This window comes from Glycine max, chromosome 10 (assembly GCF_000004515.6).
Source record: "Glycine max cultivar Williams 82 chromosome 10, Glycine_max_v4.0, whole genome shotgun sequence".
NCBI lineage: Eukaryota > Viridiplantae > Streptophyta > Magnoliopsida > Fabales > Fabaceae > Glycine > Glycine max.
The window spans coordinates 45,170,319-45,182,605 of record NC_038246.2 but is presented as its reverse complement, the minus strand read 5'-3'; the positions used below and the strand labels follow the sequence as shown (position 1 = coordinate 45,182,605).

General features: G+C 32.9%; 2 protein-coding genes across 2 annotated transcripts; one reads left to right on the top strand and one right to left on the bottom strand.

Moving 5' to 3' along the window:
* Nucleotides 1–1,502: 1,502 nt before the first annotated feature.
* Nucleotides 1,503–5,519, top strand: LOC100793354 (laccase-15). Its single transcript, XM_003536345.4, has 6 exons — nucleotides 1,503–1,653; nucleotides 2,057–2,208; nucleotides 2,369–2,613; nucleotides 3,600–3,728; nucleotides 4,091–5,035; nucleotides 5,163–5,519. The coding sequence occupies exons 1-6, from the start codon at nucleotides 1,558–1,560 to the stop codon at nucleotides 5,291–5,293; spliced, it is 1,698 nt and encodes a 565-aa protein (XP_003536393.1). The 5' UTR covers nucleotides 1,503–1,557; the 3' UTR covers nucleotides 5,294–5,519.
* A 2,243-nt stretch (nucleotides 5,520–7,762) lies between these two features.
* LOC100817468 (laccase-15) lies at nucleotides 7,763–11,207 on the bottom strand. The gene is made up of 6 exons (XM_003535506.5): nucleotides 11,037–11,207; nucleotides 10,052–10,203; nucleotides 9,704–9,948; nucleotides 9,453–9,581; nucleotides 8,199–9,143; nucleotides 7,763–8,070 (listed from the first exon to the last, which is right to left on the bottom strand). Exons 1-6 carry the CDS (start codon nucleotides 11,127–11,129, stop codon nucleotides 7,940–7,942), a joined length of 1,695 nt encoding a protein of 564 aa, XP_003535554.1. The 5' UTR covers nucleotides 11,130–11,207; the 3' UTR covers nucleotides 7,763–7,939.
* Nucleotides 11,208–12,287: the final 1,080 nt, after the last annotated feature.

The following is a 12,287-nucleotide window of genomic DNA, read 5'->3' as shown; positions in this document are numbered from 1 at the left end:
TTTGATATAATTAACCCAAAGTTAAAAAATTAATTACTTAAATTAAAAGGATTCCATAAAATATAATTGAAAAGTATAAAATGATAAAAAATAATAATAAATAATTTATTTAATAAATATAATCAGAAAATTAAATAAATATATTGATGATAAAAATAAAATAAAATATAAAAATAATTAGAAATTAACGTTTTAGAAAATTGTTATTAAGATTTAAAAAATATTAGAAACTATTAAAAAAAACTTTCCTTCAGCTAATAAGTTTTTTTTATCATCAAAGGGATTAAAAGCCCGAAGTAGTTCTGATTACTGGTCAACACAACCAGAGAATCTAGGAGTTTCTCCACAAAAGGAGGAGGATGATAAAAAAAGTATACAATCAAAATTTAAAGAAAGACCAAACTTGGCAAACCAATCAGCCGCAACATTTGTAACATTGCCACTGCTAAAATGGCTTTTAACCTTAGTTTTTTTTTTTTTTGACGGAACTCTTAATCTTAGCTAAAAATGAAGAACAATGTGACAAATTATAATTGAACAGTTATCTGAAGAAAGTTACACAGAAAATAACGAATTAGAATTGAATGGTTAAAATGGACGCTTGACCAAGAAGGTTAACCGTATAATATTCTTTTTAATAATTTGACACGTATGATCATATCATACATCTGGAGCATGACCATTCGTGCATTTTCTTTTCATACAAAATAATATTATTGAAACATGAACCACTTTTTTCCCTACTAATGGGCCTAAAACATAAATTTTAATTATTTTATCCTTGAAATAATCATGTAAAATTAACTAAATTATAAGTTGACAAATAAAAAAAACTTATTAGTTATTGAAATAAATTATCAAATACATGTGTTGAATTAGTTTATTTTAAGAAATTAAAATATGATATTCGTTTTATCAATTTGAAGTTATTTTCAATAATATTGTTTATAAGATTGAGCTTCTAAATAAGCCTTCTTTATAGCAATAATGAAGAGGGTGTTTGCTGGACTTGAGTTTAATATATCTTTCCCACAAACGTGTGCTAATTACAAAGTAAAACCCATAATATAATGAAAAGTCAAAATTGCAAAAAATAAATAAATTAAAGTCAATGACCAAAAGATAACGCTTGTTTTGATTAAACAATCTTAACTATTCCATGGAAGTGGATATTCTATGGCTTTTTAAGTAAAGCTGTTGTTGCAGTGTTTTCGAAGAGGTACAGTTGATAACAAGTTCACTAAATAAGGCAGTTTCTAATTTATTACGCTGCCTTTAGGCTTCAGCTCAAATTGCTCGACGAATCCTTTTTAAATTTCTTGTAATTAGTAGTACAATTTTCGTATTGACTTTTCTTGATAAACATATGTGACAGTGAGGCCGCACCAATATTTGAAGACTATAACTAATTAATGCCCCTCAAATCTATCTATATTTAAATCTCTTCTCCCAAGATACACTAACACTCCTACATAAAAGTTTTTCATATATATATATATATATCACAAACTATTAGCAATAACATTATAGTATAGGAGTTGCATAGCATTTTCTTCTATGAAAATGACGTGTGGCAAGAATCTGTTCCTCCAAATTCTGTGGTGTTTTTCCTTGATCGGTCTTAGTTCCCAAGCACAGAATTACACTTTTGTTGTGAGTTCCATCAGAGATCCTTTCGAATCCTGACACTTTATCAGGAAGTGGTGAAAATGTTATGCGCCATAGCGTTCATAAATATATTTTTTCATGTTGTTTTGGTTTAGTTTTCCCTAACTATTGCTGCACGAAGCTGCCTGCCCACCTAATTCTTCTTGAACTTTATATATAGTAGTATCTTAAGTAGTGGCCAACGTAAGAGTATTTAATAATAGTAATAACTATTATTTGTTGAGGGTTATTATATTATTTATTTTATAGTTTTTTTGTAGATAATTTTTTTTATGAAATTTATTATTAGTTTTTTGTTATAAAGTTATCATATGAAAAATTTATGCGTATATTTATAAAGAATTAAATTTTAATAAATAATTAGTAAACTGTTGGATAAATGTTGCAGGTGACAGAGGTCAAGTACACAAGACTCTGTTCCACAAAAAACATATTGACTGTGAATGGAGAATTTCCAGGACCAACTATCAGAGCCACCAGGGGAGACACAATCTTTGTAGATGTTTACAACAAGGGCAACTTCAATATTACTTTACACTGGTATGGAAAATAGTTGTTTTTTTATTGATAAATTTTAATTTGTTAGTTTTGTTAAAAAATATCAATGGAAGGAATTTAAACTGAAAAATAATACAACACAATGGATGGAAATGAATCAAATATATGTTTAATTAACTAAAACTTATATATTTATGAACAGGCATGGGGTGAAGCAGCCAAGGAATCCATGGACAGATGGTCCTTCATACATTACTCAGTGCCCAATCCAACCTGGAAGGAAATTCACACAGAGGTTGATTTTTACTTTCGAGGAAGGGACCATATGGTGGCATGCTCATAGTGAATGGTTAAGAGCCACTGTCTATGGTGCTATCTATATCTATCCCAATAAAAATACTCCTTACCCTTTTCCCCAACCTGATGCAGAGATTCCCATCATATTTGGTATGGAAAATATCCTCAATTTACACTCATTTGATCAAATAATTAGAATTTTTTTTATCTTACCAAAATCTGGAATTGTGACACGTCATGATGGACGTGATTGAGTGGGGTTTCTAACTTCACACACCTTTGATAAGAGAGAAAACCTGCAAAACAAAGGACTTCGACGCTCAAGTAAGAATATAAGTAAAGAGAATAAAGCAAATATATCTTAAGAGAGAGAGGGGCACATGCTAGTTGCTTGTGTGTCGAGTGCATGAGTGCATGATGGGATGTGTAGAGGGTTCGATAAAACCTGTATTTATAATAATAGTTGAGTGTGACTGTCGGTTCTTATTTGTAGGGACTGATGCAGCCTTTGAAATAATTTTGGGGTTGTAGATAATATCAAGGAGTTTATAAATAATGTTAAAGATAAACATTTGCTTATAAATGAAATGTAAAAAATAATCGTACCTTGTATGTAGATAATAGGTGGCCTTATAAATGATTAATTACCTGCTAATAGATAAAATATTTAAATACATTTAAATATTAATAAGTCAGAGATAACCTGTTTACTCGAGAGTCCGATTACTAAGAATTAAGAGTTCGTGTTTTTGTAATATAGCTGAAGTGGAGGGTTAACACATCTCTTAAAGTAACATGTAAGATGTTACATGTATCTTGTGGGTTTTGAACAATATATAAACAAAAAAAAAATGTTTAGATTAATAAAAGGACATATAAATATCTATTAAACAACCCTGGCAACACAACATATGCATCATATATCATATACCCTTCCCCTGTACCGTAAACCTCCATGTGTTCCAATCTTAATATCCATGAAACACATGAAAAAGAAAATTCTGATCCCAATGTGACGAACAAACAACCTCAAGATCCTCACGTATCTTCAAAGCTAAAAAATAACTAGAACATATATATTTGATAAAAACATGGAAAAAATGTAACATTTTATTTACTTATTCATGCATATGCAGGAGAATGGTGGACGAGTGATGTCAACGAGGTCTTCAGACAATCTATGGAAAGTGGAGCAGCCCCAAGCGTATCTGATGCTCTCACTATCAATGGTCAACCCGGGGATCTGTTACCTTGCTCAAGTCCAGGTAATCATACTATGATTTATTTGATGCATGCTTGGTTCAAAAGAAGTAATTATTTGTCAAAACTAATCATTTGCCAAGCTTGCACTTAGAAACCAAAGTTTATGAGTTTAATTTCTAAGTAGTATCAGGGTAATTTTTTTTTTCTCTCAACTAATAAAAGTCAATAATATCATACATGATAATCTATAACTGTACTAACAGTGTAAAAAGTCTTACCTATTATATTATATTCTAATTAAATTCAAACATTCTACTGTAATCCTATTCATGGTTCCAAGTTTCAACTAAATATTTCTTATTTCAAACATTTGTATCGTTAAGGTTAGGCTCTGAACGCCAAGCTACTTTGTTTTGATTTTCAGAAACATTCAAGTTAAATGTAGAGCAAGGAAAGACTTATCATCTCCGTGTTATCAACGCGGCAGTGAATCTCATTCTCTTCTTCTCTGTTTCCCAACACAACCTCACTGTTGTTGCTGCTGATGCTGTGTACTCAAGGCCATTCACAAGGGATTATATTTGCATATCACCGGGACAAGCAATGGATGTATTGCTGCATGCCAATCAAGAACCTGGTCACTATTATTTGGCTGCAAGGGCATATTCAAGTGGTGTTGGAGTAGCCTTTGATAACACAACAACCACTGCTAGAATAGAGTACAGTGGCAATTACACTCCACCTTCATCTCCTTCATTGCCTAATCTTCCAGACTTTAACGACACCCGTGCGGCATTGGACTTCATTACAAACCTAAGAGGCTTACCTGAGAGAGCCCCCAGTCAGGTCCCAAAAAACATCACAACTCAAATAGTGACCACTATTTCTGTTAACACTTTGCCATGCCCAAATGGCAGAACCTGTCAGGGACCAAATGGAACCATTTTCGCTGCTAGCATGAACAACATAAGTTTTGATACCCCCAACATTGACATACTAAAAGCTTATTACTATCATATCAATGGGGTATTTAAACCGGGATTTCCTAGATTTCCACCCTTTATATTTAACTTCACTGGGGATTTTTTGCCTATAACATTGAACACACCAAAGCAAGGGACTAGGGTTAATGTGTTGAACTATGGTGCAACAGTTGAAATTGTTTTCCAAGGGACAAACCTTGTTGGAGGGATAGACCATCCCATCCATCTCCATGGCTACAGTTTCCATGTTGTTGGATATGGGTTAGGCAATTTTAACCAAAGCGTGGACCCCATGAATTTCAATCTTGTTGATCCTCCTTATTTGAATACAGTGGTTGTGCCTATAAATGGATGGGCTGCCATTAGATTCGAGGCTGTAAACCCTGGTATGTGGCTTGGAATACCAGCTTAATTCTATTAATTTGAACTTTTTTTTATTTTTCCATTTTTTGTTTTCTAAGTTGAGAGTTTAATTTTGTTACATGAATTGCATGCATGTGATTTCAATTACAGGAGTATGGTTTATGCACTGCCATCTAGAACGCCACCAATCTTGGGGTATGGAGACAGTTTTTATTGTGAAGGATGGAGAGTCTGAAAATCTAAGATTGCCACCACCACCGCCAGACATGCCCCCATGTTGAAGAAAATTAAATTCTGTACTTTTCCAGTTTAGTGAACTTTGAAAACATTACAAATTTGTTTTACCTTTTCTTTCAAGAAGGCGTGTATTGCAGATTTGGAGAAAAAAGTTCTCCGTGTGCTTTGATTTGTCATAACTTTGTTGTTTTATTATTTTTGGCACTTGTATTGCAGGGCTTTTCCATCAACATCTGAGATTTATGGCATTAAATTCCCCTTTAATTATGATTTTCTTTCGGCTGTTGCTTTGGTGTCTTATCTTAATTTGTTTGGTTGAAGGGTCACATGACTGTCGCCAAGTCAAAATTGAAAGTAGCTAGGCTCAAACATGTCAAATGCTAGATAGAGCAATTATCTTCATACAATTTGCATAACTATGGGAAAGAAACTCAAAGATGTTGAAATTATATAGGATAGGTACGTAGGAAAAGGGAAATGATAAGGAAAAAAAAATTGTTTCTTAGTGTTATATAAGCACCACATCACTAACTTCATTCCCATTTAACTTGATGGCAAACATTTAGAAGTTTCCTCCTTGATTCTCCCTAGGTTTAACTAGTTTCTAACATTGATTCTGACATAAAAATAACAATTAGTGCTTTTTACTAAAATAAGAAAACAAACAAAATAGAATTGGATTAAACAGGCAAACCATGAATCTTCAACTGTTAATTTCAAATTCTGTAGCATACATGAATCGAATTAGTACAAATACAATTTCATTTACCTCATTTTGAATAGATAGCATGAAACTGTGAAGCAAGCAACTTCTCAAGCAACAGAAAAGATACCAGACCAAGAGCTTAGAGGTGACAATACAATCCACAGACTAGGTTTAAAATGAATTGAAGACCAAGAAGTACCCCGAGAAGATGAGATGAAGAGATATATGAAGTCAGGAAGATGAGAGAAAAACCCTTGCGAATTTGCAATTAAGGGCTCGTAACATAGGCTTGCTAACTTACTAGAGAAATGTATAATTGTTTAACTGTTATGGTTGGCTTGGAATCCAAGTGATGCTGCCAATGGAATCTAAAAACCATTTTCTTCAACACATCAATGGTGGATTGTTTGGTTTGCTGTTGTTTGGTATCTTCGGCTGCATAGAGATAGTGTTGTATTCAATCATGAAATTCCTACTACAGATTTTGTGTTTGATATGATTAATTTAGATCTTGGTCATGGTTGTCTAGAAGGATAAAGAACTTTTCATTCTCTTTGTATGAATAGTCAATGAATCTCAACCCATGGAATGCATGAAGAGAATGTAGGGTGTTAGACTGTTAGCCTAATGATGTTCATATAGTTGTGTGGGATTCTTGTACTTATGCTGATAGGATTGCAGGTTAAGGAAAAATAATATGTTTACTTGTATATGAGATAGAATATACCCCATGTTTTTTGGTAATGAAAAGTTTAGGTGAGTTGTGCACTTGGGATTTATAAGAGCCAGGGCATGAAAGGTCCTCACATAGGTAGTGAGATTGGAACCTACATTTTATTTTTTTTGTAAACAGAATAATATATTTAACAAAAGAAAGCTGAACAAAAGCACAACGGAAGTCATGATTCAACAACATACATAGTCTCTTACATAAGCTCCCATAAAGAGACAAAAAAAAGTGATGCAGACCACACAAATCAGCACCAACATAAACAAGTCTCTAATGCAAAAACAAAAGCATACATCAAAAACCCCTGCTGCAGCAGACAATCAAACAATAGAACCCCTTCATCCAATATATAAAAGAAGTAGCAGAAAAAAGGAAGCCTCCAAGGAAACATGCCACTTTTAAGGAAAGTTCAGCAAGTGTAATTCCTTTCCAAACAGAGAAAACTTTCCACCATACTCACTCCATAGATAGAGTGGAAGTGCATACTTGCCCGAAGCCCATATAAGAGAGGTGAAAACTTCAGAGATGGTTTAAGAGGATGTAGTCTAATAGATACAGGACATTGGATTGGAGAACCAATCTGGAAAAAACAGATGCTTTGAAGCTAAATGAGCTTGTAACCAAAAGACTGCACCTTTATGAAGTCCAACAGATAGATCATGTCAAAGGATTCATGTTGGAAAATGATTTTGTTACCCAACAATCATATTGACCATACAGTTTCATGCCATAAAATATACCAAACCTTTAGTCTTTTTCCCTCTAATCAACCCTCCATAGAGAAAGTGATCTGAACTAGAAATAGGATGAACCACTTCAAATCCTAATTGACTTTAATTTGTAATGTTTGACTCTGAGCTTTCTTTTCACTTTTGACTTGGATTTGTAATCTAGCGACGGTCATGCAACGATTAACCAAACAAAGACGAGGCACCAAACTTAAGTAATAGCCGAAAGAAAATCTTAATTAAAAGAGTGTTTTTTTATGCATTAATTAAAGGAGTTCTTGATACTATAAATGTCAGACATTGACGGAAAAGCCCAAAACGTGCAAAAAATAATGAAACAACTATTAAATTATGACAAATAGCAAACTAAAGACAATTTTTTTCTCCAAAATTCCAATACATGCCTTCTTGAAAGATAAGGTAAAACAAATGTGTATCATATTGTTTTCAACGAATCAAAGGTCACTAAACAGAATATATCAAAATAAAAAGGCCACTAAACAGAGAAAGTATAGATTAATATTCTTCAACAGAGGGGCATATCTGGCGGTGGTGGTGGTAACGTTTCATTTGAAGCCTTTCCATTCTTCACAATAAACACCGTCTCCATGCCCCAAACTTGGTGGCGTTCCAGATGGCAGTGCATGAACCATACTCCTGTAATTGAAAAAGCACATGCATTTCATGCAACATAAACAAGTTCTCAACTTATAAAATTAGAAAATTGGAAATTAAGAATTAATTAAATTAATTAGTATAATAAGGCAGAATTCTATGCCACATACCAGGGTTGGTAGCCACAAACCTAACAGCAGCCCAACCATTTACAGGCACAATCACTGTATTCAAATAAGGAGGATCCACGAGATTGAAATTCTTGGGGTCCTTGCTTTGGTTGAAATTGCCTAACCCATATCCAACAACATGGAAACTGAATCCATGGAGATGCATAGGATGGTCTATCCCTGCAATAACGTTTGTCCCTTGGAATACAATTTCAACCGTTGCACCATAATTCAGTACATTAACCCTAGTCCCTTGCTTTGGTATATTCAATGTTATAGGCAAAAAATCCCCAGTGAAGTTAAATATAAAGGGTGGAAATCTAGGAAATCCCGGTTTAAATACCCCATTGATATGATAGTAATAAGCTTTTAGTATGTCAATGTTGGGGGTGTCAAAACTTATGTTGTTCATGCTAGCAGCGAAAATGGTTCCATTTGGTCCCTGGCAGGTTCTGCCATTTGGGCATGGCAAAGTGTTAACAGAAATAGTGGTCACTATTTGAGTTGTGATGTTTGTTGGAACCTGGCGAGGGTATCTCTCAGGTAAGCCTCTCAAGCTTGTAATGAAGTCCAACACCGCAGGCGTGTCGTTAAAGTCTGGAAGGTTAGGCAATGAAGGAGATGAAGGAGGAGTGTAATTACCACTGTACTTTACTCTAGCAGTGGTTGTTGTGTTATCAAAGGCAACACCAACACCACTTGAATATGCCCTTGCAGCCAGATAATAGTGATCAGGTTCTTGGTTGGCATGCAACAACACATCCATTGTTTGTCCCGGTGATATGCAAATGTATTCCCTTGTCAATGGCTTGGTTAACATACCATCAGCACCAACAACAGTGAGGTTGTGTTTTGAAACAGAGAAGAAAAGAATGAGATTCATTGCCGCATTGACAACACGGAGAAGATAAGTCCTGCCTTGCTCTACATGAAACTCGAACGTTTCTGAATATTAAAAGAAAGTGTTGTGTTTAATTACATGATCATCTTCCTTTCAAAAAAATTAAAAAAAAACCCTCAGAGATACAAATGTTTTAATGAAGAAATAGTTACTTTAAACCATGAATAAGATTATATCATAAACTTAGAATTCAATTAGGATACACCAAATGGAAATTAAACTCAAACTTTCTATGAGCATGTCTGTAAAATGCTTACTATTGAAAAATAATTACTATTTTGAACCAAACACGTATTCAAATAACTGATAATATGATTATGTTAATCATTGTGAAGGGAAATTTTGATGCCTACCTGTCATTGAGCAAGGGTACAAATCCCCGGGTTGACCATTTATCGTGAGAGCATCAGATATATTTGGACCTCCTCCAGATTCAATAAATTGTGTGAAGACCTCATTAATATCACTCTTCCACCATTCACCTGCATATGAATGAATAAATAAAATGTTACATTTTAATTTAGCCATGTTTCTATCAAATTTGTTCTAGTTATTGGATCAAATCATAAGGAGACAGAACAAATCTAAAGGATATTTTTCATACTAAATATGATGGGAATCTCTGCATGAGCTTTGGGAAAAGGGTAAGGTGTATTCTTGGTTGGATAGACATAGATAGCCCCATGAATAGTGGCCCTTGACCAGTCACTATGAGCATGCCACCATATGGTCCCTTCCTCTGTAGAAAAAATCAACTTCTGTCTGAATCTCCTTCCAGGTTGGATAGGGCACTGAGTAATGTATGCAGGACCATCTGTCCATGGATTCCTTGGCTGCTTCACTCCATGCCTGTCCATAAATCAGTTTTAGTCAATTAGGCATTTGATTCATTTTTCATACATGCGTTTTTTTTTTCTATTGCTCACAGAATTGCTAGGATTGAATTCAATACCAGTGCAAAGTGATATTGTAGTTGCCCTTGTTATAAACATTAACAAAGATTGTTTCTCCTCTGTGGACTTTGATAGTTGGTCCTGGAAAATTTCCATTCACTGTCAATATGCTTTTTGTCGAACAGAGTCTCGTATAATTGGCCTCTCTCACCTGCAAGGTAATCAAACTGATTCATTAATTTCCAGGGGTTTAACAATTTGCTTATTATTATTAAAATTTAAATAACAATAATAATTTTCAAGAAAAAATTTATCCGTGAAAAACAATAAAAGAAATAATGGAATAAAACCCAAACCATAAAAAACAATAATTTAATAGGCATGCACTATAAAAGTTTCTACTTTATCAAAGATTCAAAAGTCATTTTTCGTGTGGCTTAAATGTAACAAAAAAAATACATGATAATCAATGATTCAACAATAGTATAAAAGAAACTTTACACATGTAGTATATGTATTTATTCAAAAGTAATACAGTCATATTAAAAATTATTGGATTCACCAAAAAAAATATCACAATTGATTGTTGTTGGTAGAGGTGGTGGGTTTCCAAATTCCAAAATCTTTACGTATATTTAGCATGAAATAACTGAAATAGCATCAATGTACTCCTTCAAGATAGTACTTAGAGGTAAAAAAAAAAAAAAAGATATTAAAAAAAGAAGAAATGGAATAAGATGAAAATGAACGATAGGAAAGGAAGGATATATCATGAAAGATGGAGGGGGAATGGGTTTCACCAAGAACCAAGAACCCTCAATAAAAGTATATACTACCTTTCAAGATTCTACATTACTGCCATATGTATCATATACGTACACTTCAAGAAGCAAGAATTATGCAGTAGACAGCTTCATGCAGCAATAGTTATGAATAAAGAAAGATGAAAAGTATCTTTATGAACGCTATGGCGCATAATTAACATTTCACCAATTTCCGATGCAGTATTAGCTAGGAAACGAGATAGGATGTGATGGGACTTACAACAAAACTGTAATGACTCCGTATTTGGGAACTAAGACCGATCAAGGAAAACCACCACAGAATTTGGAGGAACAGTTTCTTGCCGAACGACATTTTCTTGAAAGAGAAAATTTTATCAACTCCTAATATAACGCTACTACTATTAGTTTTTGTTAATATATATGAAAACTTTTCTGTAGGAGAGGTTTTTTGTATCTTTGGGGAAGAGATTTAAATAAAGATAGATATTTATTATTTAGGTGCATTAATTAGTTATATAGTCTTCACGTATTGGTACGGCCTCACTGTCACATGTTTATCAAGAAACTTAAGAGGGGTTCGTCAAGTGCAAGTTGAGCTGAAGGTATAAATTAGAAACTACGTACCTTATTTAGTGAGCTTGTTGAAAACAGTACTGTAACAACAACATTAAAATGCCTTGCATGATATATGAATTGCTAGATGATGCTATCCTCGGAATAGTTAAAATTGTTTAATCAAAATAAGTGTTAGCTTTTTTTCTATTCACATTTTTTTCAGTTCTGACTTTCATTATATTATGGTTTGTACACTTTGTATATACGTACACGGTACACGTTTGCGGGAAAGATAACATTAAACTTGCGTTCAGCTAATTAATACCCTTCTTACTCGATTAAATTGCTATGATTAAAGAACATATATACATATATATATATATATATATATATATATATGGAAATACAATTTTATAAATAACTTTTTTAAAATTATTTCAGAAAAATAATAACAAATCGTTTTCTTAAAATAAACTAATTCAACACACACACTAACTCCAAACCTAAAAACAGAAGATTAAATCCGTGACGTAGTGCATATGGATATTGGACTTCGATAGGGTTTGTTATTTGTTTTATATTTGATAGAACTAACGTTGAAAATTTTGATATAGCTAGAAAAAATTGATATTAGAAAAAATCAATTTATATTTAACAATGATATTTTAAAGGCTAAAATATCATTTTGATCCATTATAATTTTTCATTTTTTTTCATCTTTTATGTTTTAAAAGTCTTCCTTTTAGTCTTTTTATATTTATGAATGAACTCAAAATAATTTTTCTATCCATTAAATGATTATGTGTGTGGTGTTAATTTTATTATTATTTTATTAAATTTTTTAGTCATTCAAGACTAACAGAAATTACTTGTCTGAAATAATTTAATAGATATTAAAAAAATTAATTGAATATGGAGTATAACAATTTTAAACATTTGGGTTTGGCTATTGACC

What these genes read in the sequence shown, in the direction of transcription:
- LOC100793354 (XM_003536345.4), top strand. Translation starts at nt 1,558, where the DNA reads ATGAAAATGACGTGTGGCAAGAATCTGTTCCTCCAAATTCTGTGGTGT. An exon ending in AGAGATTCCCATCATATTTG is followed by an intron (nt 2,614 to 3,599) that starts GTATGGAAAATA and finishes ATGCATATGCAG; the next exon opens with GAGAATGGTGGACGAGTGAT. An exon ending in GTTACCTTGCTCAAGTCCAG is followed by an intron (nt 3,729 to 4,090) that starts GTAATCATACTA and finishes TTTGATTTTCAG; the next exon opens with AAACATTCAAGTTAAATGTA.
- LOC100817468 (XM_003535506.5), bottom strand. Translation starts at nt 11,129, where the DNA reads ATGTCGTTCGGCAAGAAACTGTTCCTCCAAATTCTGTGGTGGTTTTCC. An exon ending in AGAGATTCCCATCATATTTA is followed by an intron (nt 9,582 to 9,703) that starts GTATGAAAAATA and finishes ATTCATATGCAG; the next exon opens with GTGAATGGTGGAAGAGTGAT. An exon ending in GTTTGTGGCTACCAACCCTG is followed by an intron (nt 8,071 to 8,198) that starts GTATGTGGCATA and finishes TTTCAATTACAG; the next exon opens with GAGTATGGTTCATGCACTGC.